Here is a 21,364-nt window from a genome sequence, read left to right on the forward strand (position 1 = left end):
CTGAAAATCTATAGGCTTCAGCAAGGAATATTAGGTTTGAGAGATGTGGTAGAGGGCTGGGCCCAAAACGTTATTCTTCTCTGAAATTCAGGCTAAGAAGGATGAACATGTAACTCTTGAGGGAGAGATTCCATCAGAACGACTTAGAGGGCAATGCAAGGGGCAGATTGCAAAGTGGCTCAAAAATATGTAGAATAAAATCCTACTTTCTTGGAGCTCCAGCATAAATTTAGCCTTGAAATGCATCACAGCTGATTTCTGAAACTAGTATTTTAGTGTATAATGTATATTAGAAGAATTTATTCTAACCTCAAGACAAAACCAGATTCATTAGCTCTGTCAGATCTTCCCCCTGCTATGTTGCTTGGAATTTAGGGCACAATGAAAACCTCTGCCATGTTTTTGGGAACAATAATGTGCAGGCAGCCTATCCGGGAGGCACAGTGTTGGGATGCCTAACAGAAGAGTAGTGAAATAACTCTAGCAACATGACTGTAGTGCTTGCCTCAGCACGATACCTGCAGAACTGCTTGTTTTGCTGAATAAATCCAACATTACTCTTGGACCTGTACCTTACTAAATATGAAAAAAATCAGAATGGAGTTTAGATAAATCACTGAGATTAGAACTATAAAATAAATTCTGTAGTTGAACCAAACTCTCTAGATATTCAGTTCTGTTGTTCCATGCCATTCATGTGTTTGTTTACTGAACAAGAGGAGATGAGTTAGATTTTAATATGCCAGTAGGTGTTGTAAAATGGCACAAGGGAAGCATAGCCTTCCTTGGATAAAATAGAATGAGTAGAAGATTTACAAGATACATTGTTATTCAGCTGGATCACTAGTTTGCTCAACAATTTTATTCTTCATGGCTTGGATTGATATTCTAAGGGTGGTTAAAAGGAAAGAACTTAGCAAATAAGACTGTATCAGCAGAAGTAAAAAATTGAGATATATTGGAATTGCTGAGACTATTGTGGTTCAAAAATGCAGAGTCTCTGAAGGTACAGGGGAATAGCTTGCCTTGAATAACAAACCTTGGTTTTTTGGTAATGGTGTAGTCCTTGGACCACCTGGAGAAGAAATGTTAATACTTTCAAGACACTTCAAAAATTCTTCAAGACAAATTTGTTGAATGTCCACTGCCTTGCCATCTTTTAATGCCCACAGGTGATATTGAATTAACTAAAATAAAATCTTCATACTCTTAGCAAGCATGTACAGAATTGATATAAATAACTTGGCTCCATTAAGTTCTATAGAGTTATGTGGACTGATGTGGGTTGAATGGAGCCCTATTTGTTTAAGGTGGGCTTTTTTCCTGTGCTTTCAAAATTGCATGCAGGTTATATTTATTGTTAAAACTAATAATAGTGTTAAAAGAACACAGATGCAATCTGCTGTTTTCTTTCAGGGTCCTCATATGACTATTGACAACAACTTGTGAACACGATTGTTGAAAAGATAAGATTTTCTGAGAAAAATGATTGAGACCAAGGGAAAAGTTTTGTTTTCTCTATTCCAGATGCCATAGTTGCCCTTGCTACTTAGAAATATAAAAGCAGGATCACATTCTTTTTCCCTGCAATTTTTCCTGAAACCTGTAGTTGAACATGCTGAAAATTTTCTCTCTAGCTAGACAATTTTCAGTGCTGTCTAAAGGCTAGACATGTTTAGTTAGCATGTCTCGCTATTCAACCCTCTGCCAAAGAGTTTTATATAGATTAAATCAATTAAACAGACTATCACTATAGTTTCATTGCATTTGATGTCTAGCTATTCAAAACCCTGGATCAACTATTCCAGGCACAACTCCTCACAACCATTCCTCATCTAATGCATGTAATGCATTGCAACCATTCTTCATCTTTTCCATCGCTTCCCTCCATATGTATGACTGCACAGTTTTACTTTCATTTTTTCACACATCACCAGCTCTGTGATAGATTGTTTTCTAAATAAAAACTTCTGCAGGCCAAATCCAGTTTTCCCAGTTGTTTCAGTTCCTATACACTGTCAGTTAATTCTACATTCTACTTAGTTTGCCAGTTCATATTCATTTCAGGTGGAGGTCTCACTCTGCCAGTGCATGCTTCACTGGCTAATTTCCTGAAATTACTTCAGGCTTCCAAAACTGAGTTGTCTCTTTAAAGAGAGCTGTAAAGAGAACTTTAAAGAGAGGCTACAGTGCCATGCATACACGCAGTTCTTGAGTTTTCCTGAGAAATACTCCCTCCAGCAACCTTCTCCTCCTGGGATGGTAGCCTTGTCATATAATTATCAACAATTTATAGTCTGCTTTTGCTTTACGGATGTGCAAGACCTCAGACTCTGGGTTAATAGAGACAGTATTAATATAACTTAACCAGTCCTATAGCTTCAGAACACTGCTGTTCAATATAACAGTACGTTTTTTTCTATCCTTTTTTTTCCAGTTCTATGATGACACCACTTAGATTTTCTGGAATTAGAAATACCTTTATAGAATTAAGTAGGAGCAAAGACCTAGACAGCAGCCATACCATAAAAAATGCATTGCAAACTGCACTCTAGTTCAGCCACAGCAGCTGCTTTGTGTCCCATAACACAAAATTTGGCACCTCTACTTCCTTTCTGTACCTTCATGCATTTACACCCTGCAAACCCAAACCCCAATACACTGTATTTTAGTGACAGAAGTCCTTACTAATCCATCAGATTTAGTTTAGATTGGCCTGGTCCTGCAGACCACTGTATTAGATGATAGCCTCCACTGCTTTCAGCTATTTCTGTAGTATAAAAGGGTCACTTTTTCCACCATCAATGAAAAAGTGAGCTGCACTCTTTTATACTAACTAGGCCAATGACTAGGACTGCCTGTCCTTTTTTCAGCACTAAAATGCAGCCACTAGGATTCTTTTCCATAACTGTGTATTTCCCAATCACCAGTAACAAAAATATCTGTTAGCAAGTTATAATAGTCACCAAAACCACCTCATAGCCAAAAAAGGAAGATTCATTTTCAATGAAAGTCTGAATATCATATTGGACCACAGCAAATGCAAATAAGTAAGAGATATTTATGTTCTGCTCACAAAGCATCGGCAATAGACATAATACAGTAAGAGCGAACAACAAGAATTTACAAAGAATAGGAATAACCATTATGTGGCAAAAGTTTCCCCTGAAAGACAGATGTACTCAGAAATAGATTCACAGTTTTTCTTTCCAGGCATATACACTGGGCCTCCCTCCAGGCATGCACACCACATTTCCTGGGGAAAGCAGAATATATTGAAAGCAAGGCACAGAGAGAATACATCTTACACTCAAGTCTTATCCCAAGAAGAAGTCAGGATTCAAGAGCTAAGCACTTATGTCTACTACAGAATAAGCTCCATACATGTATAAACAGAGTTAATAAACATTTAAAGTTATGTGTATTTGATAAAAGCACTCTTCTGATTTGGCTTTGGGTCATCTCTTCCTATGCTCTCAGAGCTGTGTAGAAGGCCACTAAAATTATTTCTGTAGACAAAATACAGTGATGTCCCGATAGGAACGTTAGAGGCATAGGAAATGTGATTAGGTATTGTCTTTGCTATTTTGGAAATCTAAAAAAATGTATATAGACTGCTTCCTCTATATTTTAAGACACATTTACTTTGTAACTATGATTTTTCACTTACAAAACTGAAGTTACAGTATTGAATCCCAAAGCTATATTTGGGTATTTAAAATGTAAACATGATAATTAATTACTACATCAGCATTTTTCATACACTGCTATTATTGTTAATAGATTGTGCTATAGAAGAATTAGTGGGCAGGGCAGATAATTAAAATTAAAAGCATGCATTAGTGATGGATGAATCTAATTTAGTGAAATACATTTTGACACAGCAGTTGTTTCTTGTCAGTTCAATGAGTTTTACTTAGAGGATATAACTTCTGGCCATAATCTACATGCTTCAAATGATAATCTGCTTTACACATAACTGCTTTTAGTCTGAATTCATGCAAAATTTGATAAGAGCCATAGTTCTGATTTTTCATAGTTTATGGAATTTAATAGTGAATTTTAAGAGTATGTTTATAGAATGTCATGCATTCAAAGACAGAAAAATAAATGTTTCCTTACACAGTTAATATATGTTTGTAATGACTTGAGTAATGTCTGATCTTTATTTAAACACTTATTTAAAAGGATATAGTGTCATTTTTAGCATATTCACCCAACCCCAACAAAATACCAAAGTAAACCAACCGTCAGCCTGAGTGTCTGTGAATACTTTGTATAAAGGTACTCCCCAAAAGAAACATTAAAAATCTAAAAGCAAGGAGAGGTGTTGAAAACAGTTTGAAATTTATGAACACTGATTCTTAGCTTATGTGCATTCAACATAAATCAGAAAGGATGAAGTGTGTCTCAGATTTGAGGTCAGCATATCAAAGCGTTATGACTGAATAACATTTATAGATGTATTCAAAGAGTAATGAAGTCACTGAATGTAACAGGGTAAAGATTTATGCCCACACACCAAAGAGGTTATTTCCTCCACTGGAACTCAAAATTTCAGTATTTGCAGGCAAAGAGTTACTCTTAGAAAGTTCTGAACAATATACTTTGAACAATAATTTGTTACTGAAAAGTTAAATATATATTCAACTATCAGTTGGTTATCCTCAACAGCTGTGGTGGTGTGCATGAGGTATAGATAAGTGCAGGAATCTGCACACTCAAACTGAATACCTCTTACTGTCATAATACATCACAGTCAGCTAATATGAGAAGATTACAATCAATTACTTTGCCTTGTTTTGTACCAATTTCAAAGAAAAGTATTTTTTCAATTCACCTAATACCTCACTCCTGCAGAAATTTTGATTCACTGTTCTCTTTGAAGAATTTTTACCTAACAATTCAAATTGACATAATTCCACAAACATAGCTTTGACAATCCACAATTGCACCTCAAATAAAAAGAAAAAGAGATCTGAGAGTGAAGGGACTAGGGTAAGATTTTCCCGAGCACCCAAGATAATTGGATGTTTAGCTTATTTTGATGCTTTTGTTAATTCTATTAATAGACTACCTGACTATTAAGACTACGAAATTTGTGTAAGACCGGTGCTTTTTTTCTAGTTCAGTATGGTGTGGACTGGCAGATAACACTTTTCGATTAACACATGCAAGCAGAACCCCTGTATTATCTCCTTTTTATGACATTTACTTAAGTCATCATTATTTGGTATGACCCTGCTTTTCAAAGTTTGTAGCTGACTTAGAGTTTATTTGTGGTTTTTGGTTTGTTTTTTTTCTGTAGTTGGATACACAATGAATGATCTCATTTTTGAATGGCAAGAAAAGGGAGCAGTTCAAGTAGCAGAAGGTCTCACTCTGCCACAGTTTCTGTTGAAAGAAGAGAAGGATTTATGTTACTGCACCAAGCATTACAATACAGGTAGGAGAGCATATTAGTGATTAAAACTGGAAAGACATTTTACATTTATTGTTATTTTGGGAAGTTTTGTGGTTTTTTTAATATTCTCACTGAACTCACAGGAATATTAAAATGTAGAGATGTATCGTGCAGGGTAATGCAGTCTTATATAACCCACACAATGAAACAAAACTACCTGAATGCTGATCAAATTTGTATTTCAGTAAACTTAATAAAATACATAGTTGAAACAATTCAGGAGTTATTCAGTCCCACACATAATCTGCGGGTTCTGAAGCACTGCTAAAATCCAAAGGTCCATATGCTATTGTGGTAGTTTAACTTGGCTGACAGCCGAACAAGAGACAGCCACTCAAACCCCGCTCTAAAAAAAAACCACCCAAGGAATTGAGGAGAAAATTGGAGGGGTAAAGGTAAGGAGACTTGTAGGTTGCGATTAGAACAATTTAATAATTGGAGTAAAATAAAATTAAAATAGTAATTATAATAATAATTATAAGAAAAAAATAAATAAGTGATGTACAGTACAATTGCTCACCACCTGCCAGTAATGATCCCGGAGGAGCGAAAAGGAACCCCCAAACTGAAATCACAATCCTGGAAAGGTGAGCCTGAGTGATTCCTGAGAGAATGCCCTCGCCTTTCTGGTCAGCCCTGGTTAATACACTGAACATGACGTAATATGATATGGAATATCTTATTGGCATATCCAACTGTCAATACTGGGTTTTGCTAACTACTACACTTTCCCCCTCCAGTCCTTTGCACTTGCAAACTACCCAAACACCATGTCCTTGTACCTTATCAAAATTCTTCTCATAACAAATCCCATACTGAAACCAAATCACAGTGCTTTCTAGCTACTAAGAAAATTAACTCTATCCTAGCAAAAACCAGGACAGCTGTGTACTAAGCATGGCATGGCTCAGTCAGGAAGAGGGGACACAAGGTTGCCAAGCCAGCTATCTCTGCCTAGCTCATACAGTGAGGGCGCAATGCAAGCAAGCTGACAGCATCCTTAATGAACAATGGCCAGATGTCCAAAATAGATGTCGCCTTTCTGAGTTGAAGACTTTGTACAACTGTGATGTTAAACTCATAATCTCTGGGATTATTTGAAAAAGGAGGGATTTAACATTACTAATATAGTTATTTTATTTTTAATTGCAAAAAAAATCTCTCAAGAACTGGACAATCACAAGTATAAGAATCCTCAAAAAAACAATGTAGCAAAGGCTAAGAATGCATAGCTTCCATCTTCTAGGGGAAAACAAAAAAAACCAACCTAGAACTCTTTCATTCTAATCTGCATCTCTTTAAATTTCTGCTCTCCAACAAGGTTCTTAATAGATTAAACATATCTTGAAATTTATATTTAGAACTGATTTATTTGGATTCTGCTGAAATGTCAGAAGGAATAAAATTCAATAGGTGTGGTTCATAAGGAATGTCCTGTTGCAATCGAAATTAAGGAAGAATGCTTTTCAACACTGAGTTCTATCACAGCTGCCATGGTGTCCTAAGGGAGGGAAAGATTCTCTGATGATTTCCATTTAGAGTGGGGAGATATTGATAGAAACATTTTGGAGTGTTCCATAAAATAAAATGGAAATACATAACATGCACTTTTACTGTACAAATACTAATATCTGGCTAATCCTTAAAAACTTTCCTGAAATTGACATATATATCCTATAACAGGGTATTTTTTTCACTCAAACATATCTTTGTTAATTATAATAATGAGACTAATATTATTCCTTTTTTCTTTTTACCATAATCCCTGTGACAAACAGGAAAAAATTATTTTCTTTATTTTTCTCTGTCTCCTTTAAGATACATAGGCAACTTCTTCCTTTTTAGGACTCTCCTGGTTTTTGTGCCATTTTAGCACGTAGCTGTAGTTCTATAACCTGTATAGTGATATTAGCAAATGAGAATTAGTAGTAGAAAGTATTCTCCTCATTTTTCCAAAGTTCATTTGGACAATATGATGCATCAAAAATTTCTGACTGAGGAATTAAAATATTACTGTGGTACTTAATGTGATATTAAACGGAAACCTGTTTTAAAATGTCAGAATTTCCAGTGTTTTCCAGATACCTCTCCAAGCATCTCATTCAAAGCTGAATTGTATGCTCACTTGTTTGTCTGAGAACTTTCATTACAATCATCATAGTTTAAACCTTTTGATTTTTACTGAAACTTCAGTTTTTCAGTATTTTTGAGCCATTACCTCTTTCTTCATAATCTGTTTCAAGTCAGTTTAAGTTGGTATTAATTTTCTTCTAAGCAGAAACAGGAAAACATGCTAGGCCTAGGCATAACACACTAGGTTGCATGGGATCAACTTACTGGACCTAAACTGAGCTGAGAAGTTGGAGGAATAGATCTTATTAACTGCATGTGATGTCTTATGGCTCTCAAAATGTGCCTGCAAGACAAGTGCCCTTATCCTTGTGAGCAACCATTGCATTTAGGTGAGAGAAGGGCTTTACTGTCATATCTCTAGAGAACAGTGTGGCCAATCATCAGTCTGTTATATTTCTACTCTGTATATATTGCTTTGTCCAAACTGCATTTCTGTCACGAAATAGGTGCTCTAAAACGTGAGTGCAGCCCACAACCCTGAAAAGGTGGCTGAAGTTCATCCCTTTACTTAAAAAAAATAATTGGGCCATTTAATTTGTCCCTAAATAATCAAGCCGTTTACTAATACAGAAAACTTGGAGCCTGGATGCAGGCACTGCCATATGCTTTAGGATGGAGATTTTATAAGACCTTAGCAAATGAGAAGACAATTACACAGCTGTGGGATGTGCCTATGATGGGCAGAGGAGAAAAAAAGCAATGCTGAATGGCACCGGCTGCAGGCAGAAGGGTCTGTCTTCACTAGAGGAAGCAGCAGACTAGCCTGCTCTTAAAATCAAGCACCAAAATCACAGGTACAAATCTGGAAGAATTTTGGCAGGGCAAACCAGAAAGAAAAGATAGTCTTACTCATGCAGGACTACATTTATAATGACATTCTCCTCTTCAAAATAACAGTATTTTCTCCAGAGTATCTATTTTTTTTAATTTATTTAAGTCTTCAGTATGAAGTTCATTTAATCAAATTAGGGAGGTTTGGCTTGGTTTCTTGGAGGGTGGGAGTGCCTTTAATTTCTTTGTTACAACCAGTATTATTAACTACCATGTGTAGTTAACACTGAACATTATATTAAAAAACAATAACTAGGAGTTGTTGTTTTCCTCCATTATGTCACTTGGATATGAGACCAGTAATGTGCTTTCTTAAGGCTCCTGCAATGAGATACTGCAGACAGATACCCCTTTAGGATACTCCACAAGAAACCAAAAAAACCCAACAAAAATTCATTTATCAAAACTAGAAATAAAGCCCATTTCTCTGGCCTACAACAGACTAGATAAAATGAATTCTTAAAAGAATGCTAAGCAACTGCAGCTGGTATGCAATAAGTGACCAAAGAAGAGTTTTCAATTTAAATTTAGTTACAGCACAGGATGGAAAGTTCTTCTGAGACATCCTGTAAAACAGAAAAAAACCTAAAAGTCTCTCTGTGAAACCAATTAACATGAAGCTTCAGAAAAGTATGTGGAAACTCATCAGTGCATGTCTTATCAGTGTTTCATGTCCAATTGAAAATGGATCACTGTAACCACAGCTTGAACAATCAACTGCTTCTATATATAGGGACATAACAGTTTCAGCAACAGTACAGCATAATGGCTCATCAAGTCTTGTGTTCTGAAGTGATGCAATATTTCTGATAATTTTCATGGTTTTGCGTCCACTGGCATATCTGCAGCAACAAATTTGGGAAGTCAAGTAGAATCATGAGAACCAGAAAAATCACAATATGTGAACCATTCATATTACAAAGATGGACTTGCTTTACCACATCCTCATTCACTTCCTATGCCACATGTATTGCCCCCCTTGGCTTTTATACAATACCTCATTTTAATTTAAATCACAGGTAATTTCAATCATGACTGCAAAAACCCCAAACATAAATACTGTGAATCTGGGCTTTATACCTGCACCATGGATTAACGTACTACACCTGCACTCAAATGATGCTGCTCAGAACTGTCATGTCTATTGATAGGTTTTGGCTCAAAGTATTGTTTGCAGTGGTCCTGGGAACAATGAAGCTATGGTTGCTACAGTCACCACCAGAACTGATGGATTCTCTATGTGACCATTTCTGATAAATCTGTATCCTTTAATCTACAATCTCGATAAAGTCCCGCTTCCTTAATTCCACATTCCCCACTGGACCTCCTAACACATACATCCCAAGCACAATCTTTTCTCACGATCCCTTTGGTTTCCCCCTTAAGGTCAAACAAGCTGGTTAACAAGCAGTGGATTGTGTCCCTTCTAGGTCATACCTTCAACTGACTTAATACGTTATTCTGGGGCATTTTGCTACCAACATGATAGTTATTAAAAGAGGCGTAGCTTTGATGCCTTACTCTGCCAGAAACTCAAACCCCTACTTTTGTTTTGACAAACACATAAACAACTCTGAGACTATAGCAGTGATCTTTAGCCAACTCTCTCAGAATGGAGGACCAAGCTACCTTTCGGAGGGACCTCCATTGGTATCTATTCTGGTGACTTCTGTTCAACTCAATATCTGCCAGGCTCCCAGGCCTTTCCCATAGAACTGCTTCTTAGCCCATCCATACCCAGCCTGTACCAGTGCATAGGGTTACCCCATCTACATCGAAGTACCATGCATTTGTCTTTGCTGACTGTCATGATGTTGTGGTGGGACCTCTAGCCTATGGAGGTCCCTCTGAAAGGCAGCTTGGTACTCCATTCTGAGAGAGATGGGAATTGCAAGTACAAATTCCTCAAGCTGAAAAATAAATTAGTTGCTCTTTTCCACATTTATTCTCAACTTTCTTTTACTGCAGTCGTTATCAGTCTTACACCAATGTTAAGTTTACCACCTGTCCCAGTATTTATTTCCAAACAATATATGTAAAGTCACTTCCTTCCTGACCAAGAATTTATGTAGTCAACAGCAAGCAACAGCACCAGCACTGATATCCCCCAATACGCCACCAATATCCGCAGGCTGTGACTTGAATGAAAAACTGAATGACAGTGCATTCCTACAGTTGTTTTGTGAATCCTGGGTTTAGACACACAGATACCAGCCATAGATCAGAGAACTCATCTAGTTCTACATGTCAGTCACTTGAAAATCATCATTTCTAATGAGGCTGCATTATCATAGGTACAGCCTGAATGTTTTAAGATGAGGAAAAGGCAAGTACTTTTATAAGCAGTTTTTATCAGCAAAAGACTCAAATTGCAATTTGTATTTCAGTGCAAGTTGCAAAAAGTATCTGGAGTCTGCACTTACCAAGTACTTTTTTATTACCCTGTCTCCTTCTTAGAGAGGTATGAAAATAATTTCAGCTTACTTTATTTATATGTAATCAATTTTATAGATACAGTCTCTTGAAATAACCAGCTTTGTACACAGACATAATTTATGGAGTGTCTTGTTTATTGAAGAAATTTTATCATGGGAAGGCAAAAGGACAGAAGGTATTTAACTGTATTTCAGTGATAAGTAAAGCAGAATGCCTCTCAAAAGATGGTGTTAACATTCTGGGAGGAATAAAAAGGAAGTCTTTTTACTGAACAAAGTAAACTCAGCTAGACTGCTTGCCTAGTGGTAATTCTGATAATGACTCAAACAGGATAGAAAGTAAAAGAAGTACTGCCTCATGGAAAAGTCAGTTTTTTTTTATTCTCCTTCTTTATGCTGTCTGTGAAAATCATCTGCCATTATGAATGCGGTGTGATACATAGCACACTGTAATTTGTTGCCAGGAGAAGTTAATTGTGCTCTTATTTTAGCAGATGCAGAGCAAAAAGAAAGCACATAACAGAAGGCAGAAGGAAAGTACTGGTGGTCTATGTCATACCTCTTAGAGCAATACAGTTTTTATTTCCTTCTGAGACTGTGTCTGTTTTCAGCCAAACAGTTATTTAAGTTAGAACTTAAAATTGTCCTCAAAAAATTTCTTTCAACTTTAAGAACTTTAAAAATAACATATTTCTGTTTGGGGTTTTGTGTCTTTTTTTTTTCTTTAATCCAATTTGTCTGAGGACACTTGGAACCAATACCCTCACTCTCACTAAAGACAGGAGCAACCTTTGCCAGGGTGATTCCATTCTATGTACTAACCTAAAACATTAGAGTTCACTTATGCAAGGGCACTTTAAAAAAGTCCTGATTAATTACATGCTGAATGATTTGGTTTCAGGACAATACTAAAATCAAAACTTCATCTGTCTGGGACTCTAACACACATATACATAAAGGACCAGCTTTCTATTACCTAGCACACAGAAGTGTCCCAACTCAGGATGAGATGAGTGCCAGAACCAGCATTAAGGAAGGGCTGGAAAAATACAGCAAAGGGGAAGTCAGTGATGGCCTGCAGTTAGATTATATTATGTATAGATAGATAGATAGATAGATAGATAGATAGATATTATATCTCATGAACTATTCTCAATGTGTGTTGTCCTGCAATAGACATTTGTTTTGAGTAAATATCGGTCCTTTTTTCCTTCATACAAAGATACAGAGAGTAGATAAGAATACTCAAAGCATTACAATGGCAACTATTTAGTGAGAACCTGGGTATCCAAGGTGTTAAATATCAGAAAACAGTCAAAGTCATGAAGTACAGTAGCCACGTTGCTTCAATCCATACAAAATCCATTTCTTGAGTCCACTTATTGTTTTGTCTTAGAAGAAGAGTCTTTAACTTTTGCTTTTAGAAGAGAGGACTGTCTTAATTCTACAGAGAAAAGCGTATCAACTGGCTTTTGCAATATGTTATCTTTTCCACATAAAATGAGGAACCATCATTTTTACAAATGTGAAAATGATAAACACTGCAGAGTTTCAGCATAGCACCTAGAAATAAATACTCTGTCTGACACAATTGTCAAACTCAGATTGAGCTTGAATACTTAGGATCTTTATGGGGAGTAGAGGAATTAAACTGCTTAAGAAAAGGATTTCCAGAAGACAGACAAGTGGGAGAAGCTTTGTATTGTATTAAGGGATCTAAATCTATAGTCAGCCATTTAGGTTGAGCATATCCTAGCCACTGAAGAAGCCTCACTCTTCCTTTCTCCTTTCTTGCTGTCTCTCAGTACTTAATTTCATGTTAAACCTGTGTCTCTAGCTGTTCTTCAAGAGGGAAAATGCAGTTCTAGAGGGCAGGACCATCATCACCATTCAATTGCCCCAGGACTCTGTTGGCAAATCTCCATAGCTGGCAATATTTTGGCCCTTAGGCTGGCTGTTTGTTGGTCATCAGCTGCTGGTAAGAACAGGATTGCATAGTCTACATCCATATCGACAGATGTGTTGGACTCAATATAAAATACCTACTTCCCAGATCTAAGGCTTGTACACTGCAGGGTTCCATAAGGTTTTATTCAGATTTGCATAACTTAGTTTAGTTCAATTTTGCTAAGCTCTGAATCTTTCTCTATTCAGCAAGTATAAAATTCTTACTTTAAGTAAATAGTTTAAGGTAATTTCATTAAGCGATATGGTCTTCAGGCCACAGTCCTCTCTACATCCATAATATATTTCACAGTAGATCAGCTATTAGCATTACCAATGGCTTTTCTTCTAAGGAAGACCAGACTATGACTTACTAGTATCTAAAGCATTATCAGGAACCAGAACCTTCAGGAGATATCTCTCCATTCTGCATGGATTAACAATTGAATCTCTGCATGCTTAGTTCCTTTTTTTTGTTGTTTATGCTTATTCATTTTATATTTTATTATATTATTAATTTTAATTTCATAGTGATATTATTATTATCTTTATTATCTTTATTAATTATTTCTCAGGGACACTATTTCCTTGGCTCAGTTTCCTAGGGTGATTCTCCATTATGAAAACTTTCTATGTAGCTTCAGAAACAGCTGCTCAGCCGTCCTGGGAATTGTAAACATGTTCATGACATCGTAAGGGTACAATAAGAAAAGCTTCCCTCAAGGGATATCTTAAGGGTTGCTAAAAGGGGACAAATATATTTAAGTTCTACCAACTACTGCCTCTGGAGCAGTTTGAGGCAGACAAAACTGAAAAGAAGGACTCCATATGGCCTGAAAGCTACTACTTATGCTTGATTTCCCTTGCATATCCCACACTGTTAGCAGTACCTTTTAATCACACAAGCATACTGCTGCCTTCATAGCCCACTGCTTAAAGAGCACTTGCCATGGTCAGAGGAGGCTGTGCAGTGTGAAGGTGTGCTAAGGTAGAAAATTGCTCTTCTTGGGTTACTCACAGTTGGCCACAGCAGCAACAGCCAAAAAATTATATGTGACCTAAACACTGACTCTGAAGAAAAGCCACTTATACTTTCTGGGGAAAAGAAAAATCATATAAACTGACTGGAATATACATTTTTTTCACTACAATATTGGTTTCAGTGTGGACATTGCATGGAAATTATACCAGCCCAGGAGATGTGACATTGTTAACAAAGAACATGTGTAAGAGAGAAAAATACACCAACACATACATATATACCAGCACTTTTGGCGCCTTTAGCACACTTGAATCCCTGGTTAGGTTTGACTTACAAACACAAAGAACATTACATCTGTTTCAGAAAAAAACACTTATACTTTAGGAAGCCTTCAATAGCTGTTCTTTCTGTTGCATTACAAAAACCTCTCCATTGTATGGATTCTGTGCACATCTATATTTAGCTCTGTTCTGAAACTAGCATCAGGCCTTAATTTGTTATTCAGCCTCAGCAAAACCACAACACCATACAGGTTTCATATACTCCTAGCCACTCTCCATGACATTTACAGTGCATATCAGAATGAACTAGAGCTTACCTTTTAGGTACTGCAAATGAATTATTAGAGCAATGCTCTTACCTGCTTGTCTATCTCCTTCCCCAGCTGAGATGACTTCATGGATGTATCTCTTCTGATCCATTCAAGCATCCAGTCAAAAAGATTAAACCACAGCTAACCTGGCTTTGAATTCAAAATGAAATACAAGAAGAGAGAGGAGGCCCCTTCAGCTGGGAAAAAACAGCACAGCTTCTGCTGGCTGCCTCCTAGCTGAAGCTCACATCTGCTACAGCATTTTTTTATTTTTTTTTCCCACTCTGCCTCATTAGCCAAGTCTATGCAGGTGGTTCTGATCTCAGCCAGGAAGGGCAAAAACTAACATCACTGCTTCCAAACTTAGACCAGCAACTGCTGCAAATGCAGTGCCAAGACTGACTTCCAACTGCTGCCTTTCTCCAGTAGTCAGCAGTGGAGTAACAAGAAGTGTCTACCTGGGTAGCCACCAGTCTCCCTGGGGAGTTGCTATATATGAATTTTTCAGTGCTACACTGGAACAGAGAAGATGAGGAACATAGGGGTCTTGACTGGGAAGGAGTGGACATGCCTGGCATGTCCATAAACTCACTGGGCCTAAGACAAAGACAGGAGTCTAAGTCACACATTCTGTGGAGTTAAGCAAAGGTATTCTTCCACTTTGAGACACACTTAATTTTCTTTTTTTTATTGTTTTGGGGTTTTTTTTCTTGCTTTGGTTTGGTTTGGGAAATGAAGCAAAAAAATCATTCTGTATAATTCCTGACACATCACTCAGTCCTAGTTCTGGCCTCTTCAAAATCCCATGTCTTTTCTCTCCCTTTCTGTGGTTACAATATATTCCATTTGCATTTCTTTCATTCGGAATCTCTTTCATTTTGTTAGGGTTCTGTTGTCCACAGCTATTCCTCTATCTCCTTAGTTCAGACAAACCTGGCAAATTTGCAACTATATAAAAATAATCCACATCAGATCTAGTATATTATTTATTGCTCCCTGTTTCGGACCACAGCATTTTTGTGCTGAGAGCTCTGTAATAATTCAACTCCACTTGAGCACTCAGGAAAGAGACTCATCTCTTATCCCACCTTTCTCTGGAGAAAAAAACAATGTGCAAGAAATAGCCAATATTTATTGACACTCCAGTTGTGCATAAATTACCTATTCTGATGCTTCTTAGTTTTCCTTCCTAATTAGTTTTGAAAGAAGAGTATAGGACTCTATAAGAAGAAAAATTTGCATACTGAACTGTAACTCTTGCTGATGTGATGCCAAATAAAATGGCTTTGCAAGAGACCTAGATTTGGTTGATACATTTCTGTCATTCCTTACCACCATGATTTACTGTGACGTATGAGAGAGAGACTGCTGCTGTCCAAGGCTGCTGAATTAACCGAATAAATGTCACAAAAAAGAAATCTTCAGGGTAAGGACCAGTTTGAATTAAGAATATGATTCTTAAAAAGGTGAGTCAGTGCAGAACTTCTAGTTACACGGGGTGAAATGAGCTGCTAAGTAAAAGAATGTCTCATGTGGATATCCTTTTAAAGATCCTGGAAGAGAAATGTAAGGTAAAATCCTGGCCTTTTCTGAAGTAAACAACAAAATTCCCATTCACTTTTTTAGACCAGGACTTCATCTCCCAGTTGAAGCAGAATCTGTTTTGAAGCTGGGGCAGCAGATGGTTGAGCCAGGATTTGGGACACAGATTTCAGGAGTGTAGATAGGATTTAGAAAAAACTGGCAATTAGGAATGGAAGTAATAATTGAGCCAGCAGGTATAAAACTCCTGAGATATATCATGGATAAGCTCATAAATAAGTCCATTACATAAATTTTGTTAATATGATAAATATATAAAGCACAATTTGCTATTAAATGGCTTTTTGACAAATAAAAATGGATTAGGAAAATACCTATCCAAAACTACTGGAAAACATAACCAAAAAGCCTCATATCACCTAAGAAATAAATAACTATATAGCTTTCCATGTTAAACTTAGAATTGGGAAATGCTTTAATTCAATTAAAGAATAAATCTAAGATATGTATCTTTCTTGCTGCATTTCTTTCACATATACACAATTTACAGTAACAGCATTGTCTTCAGCACCATTCATATGTGACTAATATGAGTATTGAGCAGAATTAGAAAATATAATGAGACCAGGTTGAGATCTGTGAAATAATCGACTGTTTACAGGGTTAAAAAAAAAAAATCTGTATAAGAGAAAAAAAATGTTTTATGGCATTTCTATGAGCAAACAATATTTTTTTGTTGTTGTTCTGGTTTGGTTAAATCAGTGGAAGTTGTTTGATGTTCAGTATCTGGAAAAATTAGGCCATTTAATCTGCTTCCTAAAGTTGCCTAATCTCAAATCCTCAATTTCTGTTTCAATCTTAGTCATTGTACTTTTGGAGCTGGAACAGTTTGAATGAGGATAGAGAGATTTAGCAGAATCTCATATTGATAACCTAATGCCCCCACTGATCCCACTATATTTTTCCCAAATTCATTGGATTTAAAAAAAAAAAAAAAAATTAATCTTAAAATTGAACCAAAATATAAAGGAGATATTATACAATGGGAGAGGAAGCCTTTTCGTTGCATACAGCAGTATTTCCAAACAGTACATGAAAAAACAAGTGTGATGACACAGAGGAACTTTCCTATATCATAATGAATTGTATTTTGTTTTTTATAAGGGAAGAAGAGTTCCAGAGGTTATCGGATTTTTAAATTTTCATTTTTTTTCTGTCTCCTTTCTTTCCAGTAGATACTCTTGTTATAATGCATATTAAAAATCACTGAAGATAAATCAAAACATTCATCTTTCATTAGAGAACAAATATATTTGACAGTGTAAATTTTTTAGAGCGTGCACTAGATGTTGACAATAAAGAACATTCTATTTCTATTGAATATTTCTTCTTTGTTATAAAAAGGAAAGTTTACATGTATTGAAGTCCGATTTCACCTTGAGAGGCAGATGGGATATTATCTCATCCAGATGTACATTCCAAGTCTCTTGATCGTCATTCTCTCCTGGGTGTCATTTTGGATCAATATGGATGCAGCTCCAGCCAGAGTGGCTTTAGGCATAACAACTGTACTGACCATGACAACACAAAGCTCAGGTTCACGAGCATCTCTTCCAAAGGTAGGCAGAATTTCCTTTGTTTGTGTGACATTAATACAAAGTTATAACGCCATGTGACAAATAAACACCTTCAGCCAACCTTATATATGTTTTAATTATTAGCATAAGCATCTTCTAAAGCAGATAAGTAACTTTGAAACATTTGAGTCACCAATAAAATATATCTATTTCTCCTCTGTCTCAACTGTTTAGCCAACCACATATCTACTAAATTCCATAAACCTTAGCAAGTGATGAAAGCAATGTTATTCAGAACTACATAAATGCTGCTTAGCAATTGACTAGTTCGTCCTTTTCCAGATCCCAGTATCTGATGACATGATAGCAAAATATGACTGAATTTCTAAAGGTCATAGATTCCAGCCTGTTCTCAGTTATATTCCTTTACCAAAACCTGCCTACATTATGAACTAACTCACTAGTTACAAACATATTTACATTAAAATGTAGAAAAATGTGAAGCTAAATATCTCCAATTGATTGTATAAAGAATGCTTCACTACACAGTGTAAATAGCTTACATATTTTTATGATTCACTATTTAAGTTTTCTGACTTGTCATTGCTTTAGAGATTTTCTTTTTCATTTTAAGGGTTATTCCTTGACCATCTTCACATGCCATTACAGTTAATAGAAATAAAATTTATACAATAAAAATACACAACAGCCATTTCTGTATTAGTTTTAACATGGTATTTTTTAGGCTGGCTAATTATATATTTTTCTAAGTGAAACAGCTACCCTAACAGAGGTGAGTGTGGTTTGTGCCTCAAATATACGGATCCAAATGCATCCAAATGTAGCATCATAAGAAAATGGGATGCTATAAAAACTCAGAAAAGCGAGAATGTAAGAGGTTACTAAAGAGACCTACAGATGGTTTTTGTCTCATTTTTGAGTCCTGAAGCTAGGTATGAAAAAGACCTTGTAAATCTGCACACAGAGAGGAAACAGGTCCTACTTTCCTAGTTCAGGTTATGTCCTGCAGCTAAACTTGGCAGTAAAGGATTGCAGTGAGTTCATCTATTCTGTAGTTGATTTTCAGTACTTCCATGGTGTCAAAATTACAGCACTAATTTGAACCTCTATCTTTGGTTTACAATGCCTATATTAGCAAACAATTAACATATCAAAGTCTATCTCTGTCTATCTCCCTTCTTCTGTCTAATTGTTATTCCAGGAACTTTAAATCAGATCTATTACAATACAAGAATATCCACTGGTCCCACTGTAAACTATTCTCTGGTTCCTCAGTATCATTCACAGATCTCAGTGGGACAAATGGAGGAAGAGCTTGTGCTTCTTGTGGATTATTTGGTTTGTGATAAAATACACAGTACACTATGAGGAACTGTTAATGACGCAAATGCATTTTGTGAAAGACTACATTTTAAAAAATAATATTTAATGCTTATAGATTAAATTGTTGCCCATCTTATTATTTAGCTTTATATTAATTTTTGTTTAATAAAAGTAGTGTTGGGATGTAGAGATATTAATGCACTTCCTCCTGACATGAAATACTAAACTTCACATCTGTGGTTTTAACAGTGTAGTCTTCTGCTCTGTTCTCTCCATAGGTGTCATATGTCAAAGCAATTGACATCTGGATGGCTGTGTGTCTGCTTTTTGTATTTTCTGCACTTTTGGAGTATGCAGCTGTAAACTTTGTGTCAAGGCAGCATAAAGAACTTCTGCGATTCCGCCGCAAGAGGAAGAAGAACAAGGTAAAAGTAACAGTATTCACAACTCTGAAGAGAGTCTGAGATTGATTTATGCCAGGATATAGGGTTAATTTGGTAAATATGCTGCAGCTTAAAGTGGCAATATAAATAAAATGGCAGCACAGAATGAAATTCACTATAGGCAGAGGGTCACTACAAGGACTATGCACTGCATAAATCCAACTTGAATTCTCCAAAGAGGGATTAAGCGGGATTTAAATGAGGCATGGGCCATGAGGGAGCCATCTGCACAAGCATGAATTTCACTCTGTTAGAGGAGTTAGATTATACTTCAGTGGATGAATGTTACTTGTACATGCAGTAGTTTATACTACATCAAGATTCAACAAATAGTGTTTCCTAAATTCATTCTGGTATTCAGTTCAAAACCTTAACAGCTGTGTTTCATGTAAATATTTTTTAATACCAAAAATACTTATTCAATTAATATTACTTGTGGAAGAACAAATATTTTACTTTAAGAGGCTGAGACATTTGGGTTTATTTTTCATTCTGTCATGTTAATTTAGTGTCAATTGTTCATACGACTAGTAAGAAACTTTAATACAGCAATGGTTATTAATATTTGTTTTATAGCTGAAGCTGTCTAGACTGCCACTAAAATAAGTCACTACCAATGTGTAAATTCAAATAGCTAAGGCTACAGGTTTGAATTCTGAAGTCCACAGTTAAGGCATGCAATAAGCAAAATTTCTTACAATAATATGTAACTCCTACTTCTGATTTTTCAAAGAGTAAATATTTCTCCAGCCTACTCATTAAATGAGTACCCACTACTAATGTAATGAAAAGCCTTCCTATTGACTTTCAGTCACTTGCCTAGATGATTACTGTGAATGAAAGTCTGACCGTAGCAACATGACTCATTTCAGCCATCTTTTGTTCCTGAAGATTTACTTCAATTTACTGCTTACATCACAAGGAAAAGACATTTTACAGGTTGTTACCCTTTTACTTAGAAGATACTGAAAATCTGTAATCCTGTAAAGCCTACCTAAGCAGTCTCTGCTAGCAAGACTCCATATTAAAAGGCAGGCTGGCTAGTCAAATGAAAATGACATTTTGATACATTTGCCTGTTTCTGTGTCCTAGACTTCTTCAGGTACAGAGAGAAACTCATGTACTGTAGCCTAGAGGATGATTCAGACTCATGTACCGGCTTTCAACATTTGTCCCTGTGAAAAATGTGCTTTTTTCTTTTCACTGACAGTAGCAGAAAAAAATGCTCTCTGAGACACACAGGAGGAAAGCAGCATTTTGTGACAGGCTGCTTGTTTTTGAAATATGGCAGCTCTCTGAAAGCTGCTTAAAGGTTTGGAATGTGGAGAATGGGATGGGCAGAGACGGATTACCAGACAGGGGGCAGGTGAGCCACAACAAATACATCATGTATCAAATACAAACAACAGTGGAAAGTGATATATTATGTGACTATACTTTTAGTCCATTCTTTTTTTTCACCCTGTATTATAATGTCTTCTGGATCTCAGGCAAATTTACCGTATTCAACGTTAGTTATATCTTTTCAGTTCCTTAAATACATGTCAATTGTTATAACCACAGGGTTAGAAACTGACAGGTAATATTACCTTCCTTCCTCAGAACCAAACCAAATTTCTTTCCAGCCCCCTCTTAGCAAGAAATCAAGCTCAGCAAAGACACTTCTTCAGCAATCATAATCAAACAAATTTCAACTTAGAGGTATGTGAGGAATGATCACCTATATACAAAGCACTTTTAAGGGAAGCCCACTTAACAAAAAAGTATCCACTTGAACCGTCTCGTTGACTTAAGTGTTTTGCTGGATCAGTGCTTGACGTCGTGGTATTTTTAAATTCATGCTTAAAAGTAATTTTTCTAATTTTACACTTCATTAAACAGTCTTCTAGCTTCAGGTAGTTGTCTGCTAGGTTCTCATAAAAAAGAGACTGCAGAGTCTATAATAAAGTATCAAGTACTTCCCATAGATTCTGAAGTATGAAGACACACATTTCAATGCTTTTCTTCATAACACACCCAGGTGAGGTTATTAACTATATTTGGGAGTATATCACAGAATCACAGAATGGCAGGGGTT

General features: G+C 36.2%; 1 protein-coding gene across 1 annotated transcript in view; it reads left to right on the forward strand.

Annotated features, from left to right (window-relative positions):
* The window catches only part of LOC104529588 (glycine receptor subunit alpha-3), a gene marked incomplete at its 5' end in the record, with an annotated part of 28,153 nt that extends 8,822 nt beyond the window's left edge, over positions 1-19,331 (forward strand). Inside the window, 4 exon segments of the mRNA XM_010173929.2 lie at positions 5,309-5,446; positions 17,328-17,542; positions 19,123-19,288; positions 19,291-19,331. Of these exon segments, the coding sequence (XP_010172231.2) occupies positions 5,309-5,446; positions 17,328-17,542; positions 19,123-19,288; positions 19,291-19,331 (560 nt within the window).
* Between the last annotated feature and the right edge of the window lie 2,033 nt (positions 19,332-21,364).

This window comes from Antrostomus carolinensis, unplaced genomic scaffold, assembly GCF_000700745.2.
Source record: "Antrostomus carolinensis isolate BGI_N321 unplaced genomic scaffold, ASM70074v2 scaffold9618, whole genome shotgun sequence".
NCBI classification, from domain to species: domain Eukaryota; kingdom Metazoa; phylum Chordata; class Aves; order Caprimulgiformes; family Caprimulgidae; genus Antrostomus; species Antrostomus carolinensis.